This window comes from Trachymyrmex cornetzi, unplaced genomic scaffold (genome assembly GCF_001594075.2).
Source record: "Trachymyrmex cornetzi isolate Tcor2-1 unplaced genomic scaffold, Tcor1.1 scaffold1836, whole genome shotgun sequence".
NCBI lineage: Eukaryota > Metazoa > Arthropoda > Insecta > Hymenoptera > Formicidae > Trachymyrmex > Trachymyrmex cornetzi.
In genome coordinates, this window is record NW_017296459.1 from 212754 (window position 1) to 226521 (window position 13768).

A 13768-nucleotide genomic window follows, 5' to 3' on the forward strand; every position below is an offset into this window, starting at 1 on the left:
CTACTCCGCAGGATTTGAGTCTTCTTCATTATGAAAACCAAATATAAACTATATTTATTTAGCAAAAATATTTAATAACTTCTCATGGATCGCAAAAATCAAGTTAACAATTTTTTATTGAGTAGTACATGTACGCACAAATTCGATAAAATATTATCTTGAAAGAAAATGCAATTTTGATCGTAAGTGATGAACGTGTTTAGCACAGGTACTTGTCTAGTCGAATGGTTTGATAATTGGGGATTGCGTTCCTCACTTTCGACGTTTCGTGAGCTCGATTCGCTACTGGATTACCGGACGACCGCTTATTTGCCACAAAAGGAATGAGATCCTTTGGTTCGATTTACAAGCCGATAATTTTGTGGCTCGCGCTCTTCTGGGAAAAACGTGGTGACCGATCGCTTTCACTCTGTGCCATTTACGATTGGTTCAAGGTTCTCGTTCTTTACTTTTTTTCTGTCCCCGTGCTGCACCTGCAACATGAAAAAACACGGAAACGTCATTACGATGCTGGAGCTGCGCAGATCCGATGCCAATAAGAACGAACACGAAACGCGCAGAGGGTGGACAAAAATATATACAAAAAAAAGGGATTCTCATCAGAGAAATATTCGAGTAATGATACAGATGGAAGTTCAAATTTGCGTTTAAATTACAATATGCATATTAATCCCAAGAATTCAAAAGTGAACGCAATTTATTCGAGTGTAATGAGTAATTAATTGCAATGTTAGAGTAAAAAATGTATCATTTATAATTTCTGATATATGTGTTTCTGATATAATTATATATTTCTTAGGCAAACCCGCACATATACTAAAAAAAAACGAAACTCATTATTACTTACATATATACCGTCCTAATATCTCGTCTTACGCATTCAATGCGGCAATTAAGTTGCGGCCATGCGCAATTTTGTTCAGTAATTGCGCATTTCTTTATCTGCGGAGCGATTAATCAGATCCTACGTAGCAGAATTAGTGGTCGCGAAAAAAAAAAAGAAAAAATCTTATACGTTCACGAGGAAAATTAGCGTACGCGTAACGCGCGCGCACTCGGCCGCTCTCGTGCTGACCGCGCGGCAAAAAGAAAATGCGACTTTGAGGGAAAAACGTCCGAGCCGATATGGTTTGCACTGGAAAGGAAAGGTGGCAGGTGATATGGCACGCGATACGAAAATTACGGTGGCATCGATCAATACGTGCAAGAATCGACAAAGGGGCAGCAGGCGCATCAATGGCGGCGATGCTAATTTTCAGTGCCCGCTCGCACGACGTTTTAGCATTTACCAAGAAACCTTGCATGCACGTGTGTTAGCTTCCCAAAAAAAAAAAAAAAAAAAAAGAAACAAGATTCCACGGAGAAGTAAGTGAAACCAGCGAGGATCGACCTGACCACGTGCGTGTCCTTACAATGTATAGCATCGCTTTTTTTTTTAGATTTATAATGGCCGCTGATAAACGCGCTGTTGTGTTCCCCCCCTGATTGGAATCGCGGTTAGAATATTTTAGCGACGGTACGACACGCGAAGGTTGCACTTTAATAATTAAACAAATTGTCTGTAGAATTTATTAGCCGGATCCGCGTTAATGAATAAAACGCGCAATAGGTTAATGTCCCTTAATTTAGTAATTACACGGGATCGATCCTTAATTTACGATAATTGTATGTCCCGATAGTGAATGATGACGGTACTTTTTACATTTAATTCGAAATTGAACTTTTCTTCGGGGAAAGGAAAGAATTGCAAGACTGCGGTGTGTCCGATAATGTCGTTCGCTACAATACTTAGGACGATTTCACAATTACGCGGAAGCGATAAATCGCCAATTCAAAATGACGGCTGATAAAGACACCATTTTATCCTCGTGTACAATTTACGATTAAACTCGCCGATGATAGACCAGGCGAAAATTGCGACCTGATCGAACCGCAGGCATGAAGCACGCAAGGAACGCATTGTCACGTGATTGTTACGAATCGTGCTATCTAGAACAAAAATCTGGTGCTGATTTTTCTGCTTATATAATATTACACAAGCCATATCTAATTTCGTAGACTTTTTAATAAAAAATTGCCGATGTCACGTTCAAAATCAACAAAGCTGTAGCACGTATATGATGCTCGTTGATTATTCAAACAGATCATTACGTTTTTCCAATCACAATGAGCATTATTAAAAATTTGCACAGCGAAGGATTCGTATCGATGACCTAAATCGTTGAATCGTGCGACAAAACTCACGTGCGATACTCGGCAGAAACTAGTGTACAGTGATTATTGTTGAAGCGAAAGATCGTTTAGTGCCAAGTGTACTTGAATTTAAAATGCATCAAGAATGCGCATTGAGCGTAATGATTGTAAATGCGGCAATGCAACTCGCTACATTAGAAATTACTTCTGACCTAAGTGTGTGATTTACCGTAGTGTGGGTGTGCAAAGTCGCTCTACTCGACTCCGCGTCTAAAGGGTGATCATATGCCACCCTCGTAGAGAGAAACCCCTTTTTCATTGCACACGTCTCTGCCACGGTTATCCTATAGTCGCGTTGCAAATTACTAACTGAACGGATTAACGGAAGCAAGGAAGCTTCGTTGACTTCTGCTAATTGGTCATTTACATTTTATGCTCCGTGCAGCGGTGTACCTAATGATCGGTCTATCAAACGCCGATGTTGTCGCAGCATTTTAATTATTGTTTTAGACTCCCATTCCTTTTCTACCGATAATATCGAACAAAAGAGTTTTGTAATTTCTCGCGGGAAAATTGCGGGGTATACGGAGAAGATTCCCTCGAGAGTCGGAAAACTCAATACCCACCTATTGTCTGCGATTAACAATTCGTAATTAATAATGGTAGTGAATATACAGCAGAGAAGCAATATTGCTGGAGCGTTGCAGTATTGCTGAAATGATTTGTATAGAGACGATATCGAAAATCTGTATTTCTTTAATACAATATCTTATATATGAGATTGCGTCTTACAGGAACTTACAGCACTAAGATTTTTAATCTTTGACAGGGATGAGATTTTATATATTTTAGTGACGTCACTATTGTCCATTAAAAACTTTTTCTTTCACTATGACACCCTAGATATTAATTTTTTTAGTTCCTTTTTGATTTCATCGCCTAATCTTTTTACCAAAAATATCTAATTCTCGCTTTATACGTATATTTTTGATCCCGTATGAAAATACTTTCCGAATGCGAATTTCGGCGAGTGCAAGAATAACGAAGACACCAAGAGACATGCGGCTGCGAAAGAAAGAAGAGAAAGAAAATTCAAAGAAGAAAGAGGAGGAGCAGGAGGAAGAGGAAAGGAAGATGGTAGAAGAAGGAGAAGAAATAGCCTAACGCCGATCGAAGAGAGGGAGCCCCACCTCTTGCGAGAGTAATGCCGTGCCGGGACAGGCCCGTCGAATGTTAAGGAGACGCGGGGAGCGAGCATAAACCTCGTCTAACCGTACCTCACCTCCACTCTCGGAGGCCGCTGCGCGGCCGGCGATCCCGTGTATGATTTCCAGCCGGTCTGCCATTGGTTGGCGGGTCCGTGCGCGGTTACCGCCTTCGCCATTAAACAAAACGCGCTGCCCGAAGAGGGATCAAATTAAAAATCGAAGGGGTTCGGGCCCTTCGCAGCGTGTTTTCGGCCTTGCCACGGCATTGTTGCGATTCGCATGCTCCTTTTGCGAGCATCTGCTTGTTTGGCTACGCGGCTCGAATCGCACCTGCAATTGTTCCCCACACACGTGGCTGCGTGAAAAATATTTTCGGTACACCATTGATGAAATGACATGATAAACAAACATTGTAACGTTATATCATTTGTGTAATTTATAAAATTTGTTCAGACCCTCCTCGCTACACCCTTTGACTGATCACCTTGCGACTATTTATTGTACTCTTGACTACAAAATGATTTATTCTAACATCACTGAAGATGTGGCTCGAATGGAGCCGAAAACGTTTGATTATGTTTGCAGTTATCATGTAATCTTAAAGTACATAGTTTTATTATTAGACATGAATTATTGCGTTGTTAAGTATTCTCAATTGCCGGATATTTAACTATCTCTATTGCTATTATCTCAAAAGTCCAAATTTATACTTTATTTTATTGATAATTTATGTAATTTATAATAATATAATTTTAATAATTTAATATACCATTATCGATGAGTTAAATTTTCCGAGATAATTAACCTTTTGCACTCGAATGGCGACTCTCAGTTGCCACTTGGTTTGATGCAGCAACAACCCGAGTGGCGAGTGAGAGGCGAAAATGACTGTTTATGTTTAACATCTGGGCGAACTTCAAAGTATAAAAATGTAATGGTTTTATAATGTTAATGTGTATATTTCATTTCATGTCAATTAAAAGAAATTCATAAAATTTTAATGAAATTCGTCGAGTGCAAAGCTTTTTCATTGCCAACTTACATCTTCATTGCATTTATGATGTTAACTCTTAAAATAACTATTCATATATAGCAACTTGTATTTCTATAGCTGTTTCTAAATACGAGCTGTTTACGCTACGTCGCATATAACATCGTGATTGAAAGTGCAGGTTGAGTCGATCGTGACCAACGCATTCGGAGCATAACGCGATTACAACCGCGTACAACATGTACGCAGCGCATCTTGAAAAATTCATATTGGCACATTCACAGAGCACAGCTTCATTCATATTTTACTTTATACAATTAGTAATTTAAATACTCGTTCAGCCTGAGATCACCTATTCGTTTTTTATTTACAAGTGTTTCCAAAAGGATTTTTATATGTGTGTTATTCGCGTAATTCTTTTATTTATTAATTGTTTAACATTTTTATATTCTCTACCCAATGAGAATAGCCTAGGCTGACTTTTACCGACAAGTACAAATGAACTCAATAAATATCAAATTCTCATCGGGATGATCAGAGGGGGACGGCACTACTATCGCGCTGAGAAAAAAACGCGATACCGATATCTCGATATCTCTTAGGTTAAATCGTGGGGTTAACTCTCCCCCGGTCTCTCCACTTCCTTCGCGTACGATGCGCCGGGTCCAGGGAACAGGAGGTGGCGGAGGAAGAGGGCCCAGCATTGTTCGCGGACAATGTAAGCATGTCCGGAACAAAGAGCGGTAATCGACCTGTGTAACATTTATAACGTAATGGGAGGGCCCCTCTGGCCCATAATAATATCAATTACTGGGTTCGCGGTGGAGCGAGGGAGACACTATGAGGATGGAGAACGCGTCGGAAGGAGAACCGGCGAGGTTGTGGCGGGCGCGGGTGGAGGGCCTTAGATCGAGGGGAGCGGATCGGCGACGCGGATTCGCAGATCTGTCGGGCAGAAAATTGACGACGAGACCCTCTCTGCCTCCTCCGGCCGACCAGCTGTCTTCGGGGATCGTAAGAGGACGCCGTGACGCACTCGTTAGGCCTCGTAATCGGAGAGTAACAAGATTCGCGTGTGAAGCACGACGACTTCGTGATTCCTGATTGCCCCAGTGGTATCCTGATAATACGCTATGGCTACCTAGATTTTTTCGATAATGGTCTCGTACGACGGCATCTTAACAAGAACCGCGTGTTAACTCGATCTTTCACTACATTTCAGAGTACAATCTGTTATGTTGTATATCTTGTTTACCATTATTGTTCGAAATCATTTTTTGGAGACGTTAATGGATTTTATAAGATTTTTACGCGATTTTTTTAAATGTATATTATACAATCTCGATAAATTGCTGTTTTCAACGGGAGATTTTAATATTAAGGAACGCGTATTAATTAAGGCAGAGAAACTTGGCGCCGGTATTTTTTCACGTATTTTTGTAAAGGTTCAGAAATTATGTGCGGAAATTAGAATACGATACTACGAAAAAATCACGAGATGATGATCCGCCGCCATGATTATTAGCATTAGGCGCGTCTGTCGCGCCTACGAATTTTGCGAGATCGTTTTTGGGCTTTCTGAGCTCGGCCGATGTTGTTCGGGGCAGGTGGGGAGCGGCGTGATACCGGTCGAGAGTATCATAGTTTTATTCTTTCCACGACCGGGGAAAAAATGTAATTGGCTTGACCGAAATCTACCGCCGAGGGTGGAGGAGACCGCGCGAACGGGGGATGCATGGGGATGTGAACGAGGGAGAAAAAGCGCGTGTGCGAACGGGGCGACCTCTCGTAATAACAATGATTAGGACGACGAAGCGATCCGCGAAAAAACGAATAAGAGGAGATGGAGAGGGAGTTGTGCAACGAAGCACCTTCAGCTCCATCCTAAAATGGCGGCAAACAGGGAGGCTCGCGTGAAACACTGTTGTGTAACAAGACTCATTTTTTAGCTGCAAAATAGTATCCTTGTTCTGTTATCGAGAAACATATTTATTTCAATTGCACGTATAATCGTATATGATTTTATATAATTTTTATGATTTTCCAGATAATAATCCTGATAGCGCCATGTCTAAAATTGAGACATAAGACGTTTTTAAGAGATCTTATGTCCTGATTTATATGCTGTTTGGGACCGTAATCAAGATATTATTGACCTAGTCACGAAATATATATACTTTTGATCGTACTTGTGTTGCAACTTTAAAATCTTGTATGCTATTTAAAGAAGAAATAATATGCATTTTTATTTTTGTCAAAATAAAAAAATTATATAACAGGGAAACGATAAATAATACACAAGAAGAAGCTTTCTCGTAGATATCGTTTCTTTAAAAAAATTTAATAATAGATATAAGTATTAAATTGGTTAGAGATTAATTATTTATTTTTGAGTATTAAATGATTAGTGCTTTTAATACTCAAAATAAATAATTAATCACCATATATAACCAATTTAATACTTGCAATATTACATTCTCTAAGAATTCACTCTGTTAAATCTATAGTGTCAAATTTAATTTAATTTTAGTCGCCACTGCTCCTACTAAATAAATCGTTATTTTATACTAAACCGATAGTTAAATTTGACACGATACATTGTCAAATTGACAATGTATAGCGTCAAATACAACCATTATCTTAATATAAAATAATGATCCGGCGGTCAGCAGTAATGGGGGATGTTTTGTGCCCTTCTGTTTTCGTACCTTTCGCCGATGGTCCGGAAAAAAGAAGAGCATTCCCGTACTTATAACGTATGCGCACGATTTTCTGCATCTCCTCTATTTCCTGTCTCCCTTTCCGGGAGTCGTTAAAAATCCACTCCGCCCGCCGCAATTTCGGACTTTTCGTGAAACGCACGTCAAGAAAAAAAAAACGCTGGCAAACGAGCGGCCGCAGTTATGTCACTATTAAAAACGCATTAATCCCGAAATCCCGTGCTTCGGCATCGCCGTACGCTTTATACCGACCGTACGATCTAACGGCTGGAACTCCAACCCGCCGCGTGCACTCTATCCAAGATAGCGGTGCAACGTTCGCGGCGCTATTACCGCACTCGCGTTTTTGCTCACGCGTATGTTGAAGAAAGCTACACTGATTTCGCCGAACGCATTATCGTGGTGAGGATTCACGCTGTGGTTATCGTGCCATTTCCCATAAATAAAGGGTAGCGCAATACGTGAAACTCGTACTAGTGTGAGTTTAGTGTACAATGTAACGTCTTAAGATTACGTATGAAACATGATATAACCATTACTTGTTCGTCGAACTTCTGTAATATGAACTTACTTGTTATAAACAATATTCAAGAGATATAAATTATATGAAAATATTTCTTTTTTAATAATGTGAATTATGACATTAATAATGACATTTATAAGACATATAATTTATACTAATTGAATATTCAACAGCATCTAAGAGAAAATATAGACGTGTCTATATTTTGACGTCTCCAAAAAATATATTTTAGAGGTAGTAATATAACTTTATATTATATTTTAACACGAATATAAAATTTTATTTCGTTTCAACAATATTTAACGAGAGAACTTTGGGGAATTCGAGGAGAAGTTTGCATTTGTCATCACGAGAATCCAACGGCATTGTTCCGCACTTAGGATTAAAAGGCAGCGATTCAGTCAACCCCCACGAGGGGTGGCGAACGAAATGGATGCAATATTACGAACGTCATTGACAACGAGAGAATAACGAGCGACGCGGGAAAGCTGGGAGCTTCTAAAGCTCCGTTCGCCGTTACCGCCGCTAATGGCACTTCTCCAACCAACGAGGGGGAGATTTTAAGCTCGTTTCGCGGGAAAACTGTTGATTTTCGCCGAACGAGGAATTACTTTCCTCGCATCATCTCTTAAATCATTGATCGATTGTCGAACGAGCATAAAAAAACCTTTGTAGCGCAATTCGTTGGCACAATATATTCCCAATACATGTCAATGTTTAACCAACGAAATGTTTAATGCATCGCCAACGAATTGTGTTATCAGGGAAGAATTCACATCATAAAAATTGCTTTAAATCAAATTGGAATAAGACAACAAATTAATATATTTTATATCTAAAATTAATCTTTGTTAATATTTAAAAGAATTTTATTACTTGAAGTGACGTATATATCACCTTTTTAAATATTACATATACATATATTATACAGTTGATTATTTAAATGTAATAAAATTTTAAAATGTTATAACAAGTATTAACTGTCAACAGAATTGTATAATACATAATATGTACTAAATTATACTTATGAAACCCGTCAATCGGCTTCAAGTTCCACGAAGTATCACAAAGAACCAATAGAAAACAGCATTTAAGTCTAGGCGACCGTCGTTTCGTCGAACCATTTTTAATAAGATCGTGGCATAAAACGATGCTAAACAGTACGAGTCCTCGTAGTCACTTTCCTCCTTCCCTCTCTCTAATGCTAATGATGCATCCTGTAAAAAAAAATATCATATGCTAGCCACGAGATTTTGATACAAGGAGAGCAAAAAGACGAAGCGTCGGTGAAGTCAGGAGCGGAATCAAGAGGGAACGCGACGAGAGACACCCTTCTGTGTGCCTAATTCGATCGAAGGCTCATTATGATCTTAGAGCTCGTCCCGGCAAACCTAGCATTAGTATAAACACGGATCGGGAGTACCATTATCCGTGCCGCGGCGGTGGCCCGTTTTGAATACGAAAGGAGCAGAGATATTATGTTAATCGGCCGGACGATATTACAATATGCGATCGGCCGCGTTGCTCCCTTCCCACAAGAGCCTTTTTCAGATTTTTCGCCCACGTATAAAGTCGCTTATATACGCATATATGTATGCGTGTCTCTTTCGAGAGAGAAAGCAATATTATAATAAAAAGAAAAGGACAAATTAATAATAAACGGAAGAAGAGAGAGAGAGAGAGAGAGAGAGAACGCGGCGTCGGCATCGGCGCATCGCAGTATCTCATGAATATTTATTTGGGTCAGACTTGAACTGTTCGAGGTAGCCTTTTGACGCTTCGTTAAGCGTCCGACAAAGGGGCCCGTCCGTCGGCCGTGCCCTTTTTAACTTCTACAAAGTAATTAGACGTCGCGAAGACGTTCCACCTAGTCGTCGCCTAACTCGCGGTGTCTGTTCTGTCGAATCCAGGAGTGAATGCGCGATCGATGGGGTTGTTGAATCGAAACGAGGATAGTCTGACACTGAGATAAAGGGGGAGAGAATATCACCCCGAATTCATGTTACCTTTCTTGTCTCGTCTTTGCAGATTAGGGGAATCTAAATTGCGGCGCGAAAAGAGTTAATAGCTCGGTCGGGGCGATGCTGATTGAATAAAATATTACGTCTTTAATAGATGAAATATTTCTCGCTTAAGATAAGCGTAAAATAAATGCATCACGTATCAACAAATTATTCACGATATCATACCGTTAGTTCCATTAGTTTAATCGGATTATAGTATAATTCTAACTTCCGGTAATTACATGATACATTACATGATATTAGAGGATATCAATTTACCTCGCTCTTCAACACACAATTAACAGGTATTAAGGCAGAGCTACATACTTTTTCGTACTTATATAATATCTTCGTCTGCATATTATTGAAAATTGCTCGTAAAATAGTTTTTCCACGAGAATTCCTTTAAAGGTGGGAGAAATACAGATTATATGGAAACAATGTTACGCAATCACGTAGAGAGGAATGATTATATACGTTAAATTCCTAGAAGTGATTTCTGCATCGCTTTCTGCGGATCAACGCGTTCTCGCACGGGGCTATCAATTATTGAAGTAACTTTAATTACAATCGCATACGTAACCGCCGCGGCAAATATATCCGCGATCTGTACTTACAATTACATCACGAATTGTATTCTCTACCCGTTGAGAGAGCTAACGCGCGTAATTTTAGGTCTTGTTGCCTCTCTCATTGGTTATCTCTCAGCATTATCGAAGTAGCAATCATTTTCAAATGTTAGTGCGAAACAATCCCCGTGAATTAAAGTCATAATAATATCGATTGAAAATTACTGACATTTCCGATTAATCCTTTCATCAAGAACAATTACATTTCATCGAAATTAATCCTCGTTCTCTATAAATAACATTTTACTATCTGGTCAATATATATAAGAAAGACCCATAATCACGAAAAATGTCACGCAACCAATCAATTTAATTCCAATAGAAAGAGTCAAAATTCGGATATTTAAATTAATTGATTAGCTTTATTCAGGTAACAAAACATTATTTTAAAATATTATAATAACATTAGATATAATCGAGACGTTATTTGTACAATAATACTAATCTCTCTTTTGTCATTAAATTTTTTCATTCAATTGTTGACAGACACGTCAAAATTTCTCCTTGTGAAAGGAGATATATCGTGAAAGCATGTATCCTCTCGTGAAAATTGCGCAGCGGCTGTCTTTGAGTTCGAGCGGATTATATGGGTGGCAGAGTTGAATGAAGGGTGTAGGAGGGTTCGGCTACTGAGGGATCGTTGTTGCCATGGTAACACCAACCCCGTCCTCTGGTCGTTTGCCATTCCCCCCTTCCTCCGAGAGGGATTCCTCCGACCGTCGGGGAGGGCGCGATCCATATCTGCTAACGCGGAGTCACGTTTGAATGGCCATTTTGTGTCTGCATTTGTCGAAGAATAATTCAAATTCAAAATGCTGGCAGACTTATTATTGATCTCGATTGATCACGAATATTTTTATTTGTTTTATTTTCTTAATGTTTATATTGCTAAATTAAGATAAACGTGCTAATAAAAGTTTGATACTCTGTTTTATAGTATATTTACAGATTGATCCTTAGTAAAAAATTATGATAGTATTTATCAGAATATAGTCAGTCAATTTAATTTCTAATTCTACTACAAATAAATTGCAAAACTTTTCAAGATCTTTAATAATAAGATTATAATAATTTGTATTTTAATATAAACAATTACATTACTATTGACTTACAGAATTCTTTGTGTTAAAAATTTACAAATGAAGTATATAAACATAAATTTTATTTTTAACAATTTAATATTAAATAAAGAAATACTGCGATTAGAGAACATTTTTTTGACTGTTTGATTATTTCCACGCAGTTATTTCCATTAATGTAAACAGTAAATTGTTTCTGCATAAAGTATAAATATAGAGTGCGATAATACTAGGCGCGTCGTAAAGCAAAAAATTAAGCTTCGCACATAAATGGTGCGTACAAAAGAACCCGCGTGTCAAAGTTGACTGGGAAAAATTCTGAAACAAAGAACGAGGAAGCGGTGATTAAAACAATGTTGCATGCTGCTTCGTAATTGCGTGTTTTCGTATTTATATAATCTTCACTGAGCTCTCCGACTACGTAAATTTACACAGTGATGATACATATGGCCTCTGAGTATTATTTGATGCACTTGATACACATCGCGCTGCGCGCCTTTTAATATCTGAAGCCGCGCGGCTGCGGAAACAGAGAAAAGAGAATGTAAAATTAAAATGCTCCACGTGTTGAGCATTTCAAGCTTAGAATTCCATAATGGCATAACAACGGAAACGCCAGAATAGTGTATTCCCTGATTTGTTTGCGCCAATCAAAAATTTCACTCGATATAAATGTTCGTACATATGATGCGTATTTCAATATTAATAAAAAAAAGAAATGAAAGCTTCATAAAAAGTGTATTAATATGCGTATAAAATTTAACGCAATAAAAAGGCTGATTTTTTAAATTAATAATTTTTCGCTATCAATAATATCTCTGCAATGACAAAAAAAAGTATTTGAAAGAGTTCGATTAGATTGCTTAAGATCTTGTCTATGGTATGTAAAGGAAACATAATGTCCATGAGCAGCAATTATTAATTACGCCTCGTGGCTATCATCACTGGTATCATTAAACGAACGCAAGAGCGGCAGTTAGACCGTCAACACCGATAATGTCCCACGACATTAGATTGCTTAAGATCTTGTCTATGGTATGTAAAGAGAAACATAATGTCCATGAGCAGCAATTATTAATTACGCCTCGTGGCTATCATCACTGATATCATTAAACGAACGCAAGAGCGGCAGTTAGACCGTCAACACCGATAATGTCCCACGTCATTAATTATTTCCCTACATTCACACCTCTCGCAACGAGGATCGTGCTCGCACAGTGAAGAAGCATCGCCGGATAATTAAGAAACAATTGTTTCCAGCGCATTAATCCGGCGTTCTCGCAAGCGTTGCGCATAGAATTTTCAATGACACTTTCAAGAACTCTACGAGGCCACTCTAACTCGGCACCCTTTCGAGCGTACATACATATAGGGGTGCACTGTCGCGATACGACTCTGCATTGGCCCTCAAGCACCAATTTTGAGAGTCACGCTCTTACAACCTGTTACGACGTTAAGAGGAAATAATCATGCGGACAATTAGCAAAGAGTACACCTCAGACGGTGTATGTCGATTTGCGCAAAGTATAGAGATACTATCAAATTTACACGTCGCTGCAGGCTACTTTGTATGTACTGAATGTAATCAGACAATGTTTGAATACCAATATTCTTATTAATGCATGATAAGAGTCTGATCGTATGTAACATGTGTAAATGGGCTATTAAATAAAATCAAGAACATGTGTTTGCCTTAAGACACCTAATATATTACGCATAATTATTCGAATTAACATAAATCCTTATTAAAAATATCTTTCTTGAGTTTAAGTGGGTGTTTCTTTGCGGACAGAAATTTGCACCTTAATGTGTCTTCTTTTGCATGCACGTGTATCTAATTTCTTATACATTCACAAGTGGTCGGATATATACGTTACCGTATCTGGCGCTTGATTACGCGTGTAATAGCCTACAAGAGAAAAAAACGAATGACAAAAAGTGATTTTATTCCCGGCTTTGTTATTATATAACAACACGGAGTAATTTGTTTTTTTTGTGGTAAAAAAAAATAAGAAGATTGCTGTTGGAAAAATTATATCTCATATATCTTTATTGTTCATATTTTGATATAAAATTATTCTTTTTTTTTTTATAACTAAACAATTTTTCTTCTTTCGTAGTAAATACAAAATATTTATCTTTGTAATCAAGATTATCAAATTGGCAAAATTAAATTTCTTTCGTATTTAAATTCGCGTTTAAATTCAAAGAGTAACAATAATAAAGAAGAGCGAAAAAGTGAGACATGAAAATCTCGAGATCCTCTCTCATCGTCGAAATTGCAATATTCCGAGCAACCCTATCTTTTCTACGATTACAGAGCCTCATGCAGGGAGTGAAAATCCCGATCGAGAACTATTTAGCCGCCCTTGAAGAATCGTCCCTGGCCGGAGGGAGGGAGGGAGGGGGGAGGGGGGTAAAC

General features: G+C 38.4%; 1 protein-coding gene across 1 annotated transcript in view; it reads right to left on the bottom strand.

Moving 5' to 3' along the window:
- Window positions 1-231: 231 nt before the first annotated feature.
- LOC108759419 (uncharacterized) overlaps window positions 232-13768 on the bottom strand; it is an 18338-nt gene continuing 4801 nt past the window's right edge. Inside the window, exon 3 of the mRNA XM_018504863.1 lies at window positions 232-473. Coding sequence (XP_018360365.1) covers window positions 430-473 — 44 coding nt within the window. The 3' untranslated portion in view covers window positions 232-429. The remainder of the gene's footprint in view (window positions 474-13768) is intronic.